The sequence below is a fragment of the Nothoprocta perdicaria genome, unplaced genomic scaffold, assembly GCF_003342845.1.
Source record: "Nothoprocta perdicaria isolate Ctin4 unplaced genomic scaffold, notPer1 scaffold_3, whole genome shotgun sequence".
Lineage (NCBI taxonomy): Eukaryota > Metazoa > Chordata > Aves > Tinamiformes > Tinamidae > Nothoprocta > Nothoprocta perdicaria.
Genome location: NW_020455532.1, coordinates 8,573,745 through 8,585,361, shown reverse-complemented (window position 1 = coordinate 8,585,361; position 11,617 = coordinate 8,573,745). Strand labels below are relative to the sequence as shown.

General features: G+C 56.8%; 1 protein-coding gene across 1 annotated transcript; it reads right to left on the bottom strand.

The window, feature by feature from the left end:
* Positions 1-3,284, bottom strand: WISP2 (WNT1 inducible signaling pathway protein 2). The gene is made up of 5 exons (XM_026042029.1): positions 3,225-3,284; positions 1,613-1,811; positions 918-1,160; positions 552-784; positions 1-21 (listed from the first exon to the last, which is right to left on the bottom strand). Exons 1-5 carry the CDS (start codon positions 3,282-3,284, stop codon positions 1-3), a joined length of 756 nt encoding a protein of 251 aa, XP_025897814.1.
* Between the last annotated feature and the right edge of the window lie 8,333 nt (positions 3,285-11,617).

The following is an 11,617-nucleotide window of genomic DNA, read 5'->3' as shown; positions in this document are numbered from 1 at the left end:
CTACACGTGGCCTCGTCCCCTCTGGAAAGGCAGAGCAGAGGGTGACACGGAGACGGGAGCACCGCGAGCYGTGGTGCCGTGGGACGGTGACACGGGGTGGGTGGGAGCAGGGGCAGCTGGCCCAGAGCTCCCGCAGCACCGCAGTGAGCTGGTTTTGCACCACGGCTGCACTGGCTCCGAACCAGGCGCATTGAAGCCCTGCTGCTCACAAGAACCCGGGCGCCACCAACATGTCCCCTGCTGCAGGGGCACCTCAAGCCAACCCRCGAGGCTCAGGGCCTGGTGGTTTCCATCCGTGCTCTTGGATTCTGGCCTCCTGAGATCTCCAAATACAAGCCTGCGCTTGCCATGCAGAGCTGGGGTAAGTTTCCCAAGAGAGGTTTTGGGATATGGCTTTTCTGGCCCTGAGATGTGGCGAGCTGGTGGCGGGGAGGGTTCTAAGGGGTCCCCAGGCACCTGGTGGGTCCCGTGGCTCCTGCGCTGGCGGGAAACACCCTCCTCTGTCCCACCCGTTGCCCAGAGGTGTCCGAGTGCCCAGAGGCCCCACTCACCGCTGGGGACGCTGGTGGCAGAGCCTGGCAGGGCCTGACCACGCAGAGCCGCGTCTGCGTCTGCAGCCGGCAGTGGCGGTTCTGGTTGGACASGCGGCTGGAGAAGCCCATGCCGCAGGTGGCCGAGCAGGCGCTCCACTCCGTGCTCCACTCCTCGCAGGGGTAGGGCAGCCCCGGGATCCTGGGCGCTGCACGGGGAGAGGGCAGGAAAGGGCGGTTGGAGCCTGGGGTGGGTGCTGGGGGCCCAGCCGCCACCGGGTTGGGAAGTGGGTTGGGGATATGTGAGGGTGGGTGTGCAATGAATGGCCATCCCAGCGTAGGGTGCCGGGAGGGGGCTGTGCCCAGACCTGCCGTAGATCCGCACATCACCTGTGGCCTGGGGCAGCTCCCGCGTCTCGCACACCCACTCCTGGCAGCACTTCCCGGGAACGGCCACGCGGCGCGGGAAGGGGCAGTCYGGCGTGGGCAAGCGCACGTCCTCCTGGCACAGCGGCACGCAGGTGACGCCGCCGTCCCAGCAGCGGCACTGCAGCTTGCAGCTGGGCTGGAAAACCTCCCCGTCCCGGTAGACGTGCCCGTTCACTTCGCAGTCCTCCTYGTTGTCCTCAACTGCAAGTGAGAGGCAGGAACCAGGTTAGGGACAAAGAACWGGTGAGCTGTGGGTATCCGAGGGGTCCTGGATGCTTGAGGGGCACCTGTGCAGCTGGCACCAAGGAGGAGCTGCCACTTCTGTCTATCTGAGCAGCCTCTTTTGCCTTGTTGTATCTTTGGCCTTGGTAGAGTCCAACCAYGGCTCTCCTGGCCTCCAAGGAGCCCCAGATGTGGCATCCAGCAGCCCATGGCTCTGAGGACTCCCAAGGGGCCAGGGTTGATTGGCATCTGCCCTTCCTTGGGCACTGCCAGCTCCTCCTTGAGCCCGAGCTGGGCTCCCCCCACACTCCATCACTTGGGGACCCCATTCCCTGGGGAGCCCCCTCCTTCCCTGCCCAAAGCACCCCCATCCCAACGCCGGGAAGGCGGCTTGCGGGGCTGGAGCGCCCTGCGCTGGCGGCGGCGCTCACAGTTGCAGGTGCCCGTGCCGTGGTCGCAGACGAGGCCCTGGCTGCGGTCGCACACGGCCCGGAGGTCGCAGGGCTCGCCCAGGCGCCGCGCGCAGATCCGGCAGCAGCCGCAGCCGTCCAGGACGAGCGGGGCGCCGCGCGGGCAGCGGGGCGGCACCCCGGGGCAGTAGCAGGGCCGCTGGCACAGCTGGGCACACACCTGCAGAGGGAAAAACATCCCCGTTGCTGCCGCTTCCCTGCGGGCACCAGGGCCCCTGGGTTGGCTGCGGGCGGCTTTTTGGTGGAGGGAGGCTCAGCCTGCGGGAATGGGGCAAAGCAGCCTGGAAAACTGCTCTGCACGTAGAGCTGGACCGCGATGTGAGCGGCCGCGGCAGCCCAGGGATGGGGTGCACGTCTGTCCCCGTGATGGAGCATCCGCCGCCTGCTCTGGCCAGCTGGGCAAGGAGCATCTCTCGCCCGGTCTCARCCGGGCAAGGAGCATCGCTGGTCGTGACATGGCTGGGAGGACACAGAAGGTGAGTATGGCCGTGCCTTCTGCTTTCCTCATCTGCAGGAGTTCAGGTGGCCACCTACTTTTTCCCCATGTCAGTGCTGGTAGTTGAAGGTGAAATACATCCAAAATGCCCTGTAAAATATGTCTATTCTTGTTTAATTAATGAATTTCTGAGTTTCCATGGCAAAGACTATAGGGAGAACCACGGCAGCAACTGAAGGACTATCTGTGGTGACAGGGATGGGGTTGGAGATACCCAGGCACRCTGGTCATTCCTCAGACGTGCACTGAGCACTCCTGGGGCAGCATCATTTCCCAGCTACTGCTCCCTCCAGCAGCCAACTGCTTTTCTTCACCTTTCAGGAGGTTACTATCACAGATTGATGCTCTGGAAAGATTATAGAGACCATTGCTCGGTTTCGCTCTGCTCCTTGCAATTAGCTTGGCTTTGGCTGACAGTGTCTCCTCTTAGATGTAAACCACATATTAAGAGTTAGGCAGTCATGAAGCTTCCCCAATATCCCTGCTTGCAKAAGGTTTAACTTGGAGATTCAAAGAGCAACTAAAGAACTTGCAACTGAAACACCTTAAAGTTTTCAGCTTTCCTGCTCTCTGCACAGGGAATTCTGGCACACAGCCCAAGAGGAAAAACATTACTAGGACAAGGCAGCTCCTGTAGGAGGCATCAGCTCTAAGTGAGCAACACGGGGCAGGGGGAAAACTGAGTAATGGTGAGGCTGGTGCCAGCTGCTTGGCCCCCTGCCCAGTGCCTGGAGCCCAGAGCAGGGGCTCTGCAGCCRGAGCCGCGGGGATGGCTGAGAGCTCCCGGGAAGGGGCTGGCCAGCAGAGCACGTTGGAGCACCGGGAAGGGCAGCAGGGACATGCACAACACTGGAGCACGTGGGRAGGGCAGCAGGGACGTGCAGAATGGGCATCTTCAGCCTGGGGGCATTAGGACCCTGCTGCTTAATGCCACGTGCCTCTGACATTGCTTTGCCTCTGAGACAGCACCAATAAATCCCCTCTGCGTGCGGGGCCAAGGGCTCTGAGCTGGGATCTTGCAGGAATCGGGCACTTCCCTGGCTGCTGCTACCGGACCCCAGGGCCCCCCTCCCTTACCTTGGAAAGGGTGCAGAGCAGGGAGAAGAGGAGAAGCTGCTTCTCCAGCTGGAGCCTCATGCTGCTCTCTCCGCTGCCCCTTCAGCACATCCCCGGGCTCCCGGGAGGCAGCAGCGTGTGCGCAGGTTTCCAAGCCCCGAGTAGGTCCTGCTGGTGTTTATACTCTCCCTGCTCTGATGTCACTCACAGGCTCCAGTATAAACACGAGTAGGTTTGGACAAGCCTCAAGCTTTGCTTTTTTTTTTTTTTTTTTCCCTCTTTTCTTTTCCGGCCCACATTCCAGCTGACATTTCCACTCCTCTCAAGGTGAGAACGTGTTATCCACGGAGGCAGAAAGCAAAGAGCAGGGACCCTCTGCCTGGGAGGCTGGAAAGTCAGGCTGGTAGGTGCCAGCCTGGCATGCGGAGGGAAGGTCTATGCCCCATCCTGCTGATGCAAATCTGCCCAGATAGACCCTGAATCTTTCCCTTGGGTTTCAAATAACTCCTTTGCATGGCCCACATGTCCGTGAGTCAGACATTGAAAGCAATATTTCCAACTGGAAAGATTTACTTTGATCTCAAAGCTCTTCTCCCCAGGACAGTGTGTCCTGCACTGGGGCATTGCTACAACCAAGCAAGAGCGGGAACTCACCCCTATTTTTCATGCTGAGCCTATAATGCATAGTAGGAAAGTGATGTTTGTGTTTTGTGTGGGCGTTTCGTTACCTGTGTTGTACAGAGCCCGYGAGTCAAAGGCAGGATCAGGTTCCTCTATTTTTAGGGAAACTGTGATGTGCTTCTGTTCCAGGGAGCTCTAGTTGCAGCAATTGCACCAGGCATCCTGGATGTATTGCCATTCCCAGTTTCTTTGGCATTTCAAGAGTGGGAAAGGGATTTGCAGTGGTTGTGGTGCCAATAGGGTATCCATGGTGCAGCACGTGGTGTAGTTAGTGCATTGCCTAAGGGCTGGTTAGGTTGCAGGTGAGGCTGCAGGTCTGGCTATTGCAGCAGCACTGCTAACTTTAAGTCTTGTAAATGCAAAATCAGCTCCTGGAAAAAAAAATATGAACAACTTCATCATGAGGATTAAAAACCTAGTCTTGGGGGATAAGGAGAGTGCTTTGTGTTTGCCATGCATGCCCTCCCTTCTCAGTTTGCCCTCTGCAAGCTTTCCTGCCTAGCTTCCTCCCAGCTGCTGTGGCTGAGGAGCTAAGGCTGGGTCTTCAGAAGAACAACAACATTAATTCCCCTTCCCTAGATGGGGCCCTTCCTTTAGGCCAGCAGCCCCCTGATTTTATCAGAAGATAGAAGGGGAACTTATGGGGCACACGTGTCCTGCAGCTCTGCTGCGCTCCTTTCCTGCACCTCCAGTGACCGCAGGCAGCTCCAGGAGCTGGGGACACGTGTCCCTGCTTCGGTGCAGGGGACAGAACCAGAGCAGGCTGCACACACCACGACTTTATTCCTGTCTCCCAGGCAGGCATGACGAGAACTGCTCTGGGAATTGCAATATATGCTGGCAAACACGCAGGAGAGGCTAAGTGCCATTTAGGCAGGGCACCAGTTAAGTTGCACAATTATGAGTGATGCCCCAAATCCTTTCTTCCTCCCACTTTTCCTTTCCTCTTTGCCTTTTTCTATTTTTTTCCTGGCTGCAAAATGGGATTGTTGGGAAAAAAGAAGGTGACAAATCCTTAGTCACTCGCACGGCAACACTAGGTCTCAGCTTGTTGGTACATGAGATGCCTGCAGCTTGGAGTGGCTGCAGAGCAGGAGCCTCCAGAGCACAGCTGCTCTGCGAGGCACGGAGGAGGGCAGATGCACTCGGGTCTCCTCACTCACCACTGTGATCCTCTGCTTTGGTTTTGCTTCATTAGCTGTAATCACTTTTGTTAATGAGACCACGTCAGCTTGTAAAAATACACAGCTGCCTCCCAAGGCTGCTGGGACTTCTCCTGGAGCTGGAATTCCCTCTCCCTGTGGATCAGCCTGAAGTCTCCTGTCTTGTGGGGWCTAAACAGCTGTGTGCCCTCCCAAAGGGCAACCCTGGCAGTGCGGTGGCTGCACACGTGAGTTTTGGGGGTGCTAATGAAACCCGTGTCCCCTCGTGTCGGTGGTGCTGGGAGCAGCTCCTSGGTGCACGGAGAGGTGGGTGCGAGGCCTTTGCGCTGCAGGCAGCACCCTGAGCTCCATGGGGAGCCCAGCGCTGCCCATCGCCCCAGGGCTGAGCTGCCTTGTCCGCACCAGCACYGAGCTCACTGGGGAGAGGGTCTGGGTGGCACCTTGTGCATTGGGGTCCTGGTTCTGGCTGGGTCGCTGCAGCCCCTCCAAGGGAGCAGGTTGCGTCTCYGGGAGCTGTGTGGGCAGGACGGGAGGATGCCAAGGGTTAGGAGGAGGATGAGGGTCATTGTGAGCCTGTGATCTCTGCTGCTGGCCACGGCAGCGAGCCCTGGGGATGGACGTGCTGCCCAGGGAGAACAAATGTCCCCCTCGCTGCAGGCTGTGTGGAGAGGGGAACCTGCAGCACCACCAACGTGACATCGCCAYGCTGTCCCTGCACATCGTGGCACTGCCAGCATGTCATGCCGCTGTGCAATGTGACATTGCGGTGACAACATGACGTCCCCAGGAACCAGCATTGCTGCTCCGGGCAGTGACCGAGGGCTGGAGCGTTGAGGATAACAGCCGAGCCCGTGGCAGCCCAAACCCGCAGGCCGAGCTCCGCCAGCTGCCCGCGCCGGAGATTTTATCCGCGCTGTTCCTGGAGGAAGTGCGTGCGGCAGCACCGGCGCCGAGAGGCTGCTGAGGAGCTGGGCTGCTTCTGAACAGCCCTCAGATGTCCCCAGCAAAGGGGACACCTCTGGCTGCCTCCTGCTCAGGCACCTGCTGCCACTGAAATCACACTTTGCAAATGCCCAGGGACCCAGGGAAGAGGCAATTCGGTGCCCAGCAGGTGAGCGGGATGAGGGCAAGGGGCAGCCCTTGGTGCTCGGGACCCTTTCCAGGACCGGGTCAGGAGTGGCCTGGGAGGCAGGGAGACAAGTGCTTGCTGTGAGCATGGGCTTATGAGCTGCTGGGCACGAACCCGAGTGCCCAACCCTGCCAAGTGTCACGGRAGCTGATCTGCTGGATGAGGCAGAAAAGGGAGAGGCAACAGCAGGGCGAGCACAGAGCAGCTGGGGCAAGCAGCAGGCAGGGGAGCTGCTCGGGATGGCTCCGCTTGAAGCCTTTCAGACCCCGGTCGGGACTCCCCACCGCCGGTACCGATGGACTCGATGGGCACCGCCGCTCAGGTGTCTTGATGCTGCCTGTAATAACCCTGGTGGGCTCGTGCTGCTCTTCCCTCCCTTTCCACTCCCTCATTAACTGGAGCTCGCTGGGGACCACGATCGATCTGCAAAGGACTTTGCAGAGCAAGACGCAAAGGACACTTAATCTTTCCCAGGTTTCCGGAGAAGGACTAACTTGCTGTGTGCTGGGGCCGGATCCAGGCTCGCGATGCAGCACGCAGGGAAGCCTCGTTGAAGGAGAACGCGGTGCGCTCTGACCCACGGCCAGCTCGCAGCACAGCGAGTCCCCGTGAGCCACCCTGCAGCCCGTGTCCCCTGCCAAGGYCTGGAGCGTGCGCGGAGCTTCAGGAGCCAGCTCGGCTGCCACGCGCCCCGAGGAGCCCCAAGGAAGGGACATGGCCAGCCTGGGGACGCTGAGCCCCATGGCAGCGACCTGGCTCAGCCTTTACACTAATGGAGCAAGACAGGGACTGGACAAGGGGCCCTGTGTGATTTGGGGGCTTCTTCTAAGCCTTGGTGAGACTCAGGTRCTCCCCAAAGATGTTAACCCTGCTCCAGCCCCTGCTGCTCCCGGCCTGAGGAAACGCAGCAGCTCTTCCTGACATGGTTAGTGTCTTGGTTTGCAGGAGTCTTAGAGAGTAGCCTGGCAAGTCACCTTCCTCCTCTGCTTCCAGCATGGAAATAGGATGGTTTCCCCAGGGAGCCTCTGGCCCGGGTGCTGGCCAACCCAGCCCAAATGTTCCTGGTATCCCCAGAGTCCATTGTGATGGTTCCTCCACTGATGAGGAGGCTTTTCAGTGAGAGGTCTAGGCCTAAGACCTGCCTCCTACCAGCTCTCGGGTCCCACACACCCAGTGCAGGGGCTCGGAGAGCCTTGGGCAGAGGCAGCCGTGGTGGGACCTGCACGGGCCTGTGCCGCAGGAGCAGACACAGCGGGACGAGGGGCTGCATGGGGAAGGGATGGAGACCTTGCCTCGTGATCCTGTCCCTAGGAAAGGCTCTTGTGATACAGATCTCCCCCAGGTTTACTTTTATGAAGCAACTTGAAGCAGTTCATTTAATAAATAGGCAGTTATAGCCCTTCCCCTGTGGGAGCACATATGGAAGCGGAGCACGTCTCTCCTATGTGTTCTGTACCATACATGTGATTTCATAGCTAATAATTAAATCCATATGTTGTGCTCTGCAGTTTCCATGCTAGTATTGTCAGATTTTTCTTTTTCTTTTTCTTTTTTTTTTTTTTTTTTTTTTTTTGGTGAGTTGTGTAAGAAAATAGTTGATTCGGGTATCTAAATACATCTCCTTTGAGTTTGCCGCTGGCAAGCTCTTCTGTTTCTATAGAAATGAAAGAACTGACCCAGTGAATTTACATTTTTAGACAACTTTTTTTTTTTTTTTTTCATGTTAGTGCCATTTAACACGCCATCACGGATAACACTGCAAATCTCCTGTTTGGTGCACCCTGCTCAGCTGAAATTGCATCCATCTGTGATGGATAAAGACCATATTCTCCCTTAATCCTCTTCCTTTGCTTGTGACCCTGTTGCTCTTTACTCCATGTTTTGTGTTGAATATTCTCATTAGAGCTGGCTGAAGTTAGACTTCAGGTCTAACTGAGGTCTGGATGTCCATCCACCTGCCCAGGGATGCATGTGGGCTGTCCTAGGAAGGTCTCCTGAGCCTGGATCTGCTCCTCTTCGTATAAACAGCAAAATTACTATGGGTCTAGGCTGAGACCACCTCCTTATCTCAGGGAATAGGACGTTCCCTTTGCTTCTGGAAGCTCTTGGCTCTAAGCCCTGCTCCAGGGGAGCTGGCTCGTGAAGAGCAGACAGCACTGATGAGAAACCTGTATGGACCCCCAGCCTGGAAAGCCAAGAGCCAGGAGATGGAAAGGAGAAGTCCCAGGCCCCTCTCGGCTGCTTCAGGGTGGCTGCTGGCTGGTTTTCATGAGACTTTTGGCAATATCTTGATTTTGTCATAGAGCTGAGCAGGGGAACTTTGAAATACCTACATTTTTGGCAGGACGGGAAAGTTGTTTCAAATCCTATTCTACTCCAAACTGCAGAGCTGAGAGGAGAATGAGTTTCCATCTTCCATTTCCATCCTTGTCTGGCCGTTTTTGGTCCTTCTGGTTCTTCTGCTTTAACTCGAGAGCAGACTCAGGTTCAGAAGACAGGCCGAGGGATTAGAGCTGGTCCAAGGAATCTTTTACCTTTAGGTCACTGCTTCCAACTCAGGCCCAAGCTAGGAGAGACTAAAAGTATTTACCATCTGGTGGCTGTCCAAGTGACTTGTGAGAAAAGAATTCAGGGCTGCCGTCCAGTTTCGGATGGTCAGGCACTACATYATAAAACCTCGGTTTCATCTGGGACCGGTTGACCCCTCCAAATTCCCAACCTCCGCAGAGAGGCCAAAGAATGAGTGAACAACAGCAACGAGCTGCCATCTCCCACCGAGAAAGCCCAGGGCTGGTGCATGGAGGTGGGATGGGGAGAGCATTACTCTGCTGATTATGACCAAAATTCCATTTTTTACCATTTTCCCAGCATTTTAAGTAGATTCCACTAAAACAACAGAAGTACCAAGTGATGGGGTTCTGTGCTTGTAACCAATTCTGTTCTCAAATTCTAAAATAGAATTTGAGAGGAAGGAGCTGAGGGCTTACACAGGGGAGCAAACAGACAGTCACAACTGAGAAAGGGCTTTTAATAGCAGGATTGCTTCATTCAAGCTGAGGGCCTTCCCATTATTACAGTATATCCATATATCAACTATTATGAAAGGACCACACTTATTGTAAAAGACACATGAGACCCTGGGCAGTAATTCTGTGTGAGTTTTTTGCTGAAGTCCAGACAAGAACAATTCGTAATTGTCCCCATAACTTAAACATCCAGATCATCCAAAGAATAAGAATTTTGTAAAACAAAGCTTGGAAACTTCAGCCAAATGAGTCTTTCCATTATTGTTTGGAAAACAGTGTCAAAAGTCATCAAGTATCAGACATTATGATCCTGCGGGAGTTTATTTTTGGTACCAAACATCACCAAAGATAAACTGCTTTTAAAAATCTCACTTGAAATTTTGTCCTTCAGACAAGATATAAACCCCAAATCCTGACCTTGGATAGTTAGTGACAGGCCCTTAGTATTTTCCATGGAGCTGCATGGTTAACTCCTGTCTCCTGATCATGTTGCTTGTTCCTTCTGCCTATCTCTGTTTTTCTTGTGGTTTCGGGCTACAATAGCCTGTGTTTTCCCTTCAGCTCTGTCCTCATCAAGCGTGCTGTGTTCCCAAGCAGCTGCCACGTCCCTCGCGGCATCGGATCTGCTGCAGCTTCAGCTTGCAGCGAGGCACAGACCGGGGGCCTTTGCTGGACTCCCCATTGCAGCCGGCTTGGCTTTGGAGAGGGAGAAATCAGTGGTTTCTGCCTTGCTTTCCAGCCCTCTTTCCCACATGGTCGTTGATGAGCAGGGGCCATGCATGGGGCATGGGTGCTATTCTGCAGACATCCCTTCAGGTTAGGCACCAGTTGAGCCCTTCCGCACCCACCTGTGCAGCTGCAATGGAGCTGGCAGTAGAAGAGGTTTGGGATGCCAAAAGTGAGCAGAGATTTGGGATGATGAGGGAGAGCAGAGGTTTGGGATGCCAAGCATGGGCGGAGGCTTGGGATGCTGAAGGCAGGCAGAGGTTTGGGATGCAAAGGGAGAGCAGAGGTTTGGGATGCTGAGGGAGGGCAAAGGCTTGGGATGCCAAGGGGGCACAGGTTTGGAATGCAGAGAGGGAGAGCAGAGGTTTGGGATGCCAAGGATGCACAGAGGTTTGGGATGCCGAGGGTAGGCAGAGGTTTAGGATGCAGTGGGAGAGCAGAAGTTTGGGATGCCGAGGGAGAGCAGAGGTTTGGGATGCTGAGGACGAGCAGCGGTTTGGGATGTTCAGGGAGAGCAGAGGTTTGGGATGCTGAGGACGAGCAGCGGTTTGGGATGTTCAGGACGAGCAGAGGTTTGGGATGCTGAGGCTGCTCCCCAACACAGCGGCCCTGCGCCCCCCACCACAGCTCACCCCCATCCCCTGCCCCAGCCAGACTGGGAAGGACCCGACGCCCAAGACCTCTCCTTGTGGGATCCAGTCGAGAAAAACAGACCTCTGAGCCCTGCTTGGGTTATGAAAGCAGCGATGTCGCCCGGAAAGTATGCGGGCGAGGGGAGGGCGAGGGGAGGGGGCCGGCGCCTGCTCCAACATGACTCAGGGTCAGAGGGAAATTATTTCTGATGAACGTAATTAGCTCGGCTCCAGCCCTGATCAATACGAGGAGCTGAAACGCTCATAAAGCGGCCGGGAATGCGAGCTATGCGGGATGATTCGTACAAGGTGTTTGGCCGCGCGCGCCGGCGGCTCAGGCTGCCCGCGGGCAGGGGGATGGCGGGAGCGCGGCTCCGGGCACCCTCGGGGGCCACCCGTCCTGTTCCCCTCCACGGGGGGAAGGCGGCTGCTTCCCGTGGCTCCCGCGGCCCCAGGAAGCGGCCCTGGCTGCTCRGCTGGCGCTCTGCCCATGCAGGGCRCAGGGTGATGGGCAGCCCCAGGGATGCTGTCCTGCTCCGTGGGGTCCCCCGGGCTTGGAGCCGTGCCAGCCTGGCCCCTCGGGACTGGCGGGACTGGCAGGGCCATCTCGTGGCTGGACCTTCTCCTTAGGCTGCTCCTCCAGGCTCTAGGAAAGGAAATGTAGCCTGGAAGTTTGGCTGGTTGGCAASGATCATCTCTCCCAGCTCAAACTGCTCCCCAGGAAGGACAAGCACCTATTACAGCTTCAGCCAAGGCAGAGACCCCTTCATCCAGAGCCAGTGACCCGTGAGGTGGGTGTTCAGCTGTCCTGTGAAGCAGGGTGTGCTTTAAATGCACCCTCGGCTGCCGCACATGCTCTCCTCGCTGCATTTCCTGGGGGGAATCTGCTCTTTCCCAGGGCCTGGGGCTACCTGAGTGGCACGGGAAATCCCGGTCTCCCCGTGCCGGGGTTTTTCTGGAAACCCCACGCAGCGCTACCAGGGGCGGGAAGCCGTTTGCCCAGGTGTGCTCTGCACCCGCGGACGCCGCCCACGGGCAGAGCGGGTCCYGGTGCCGC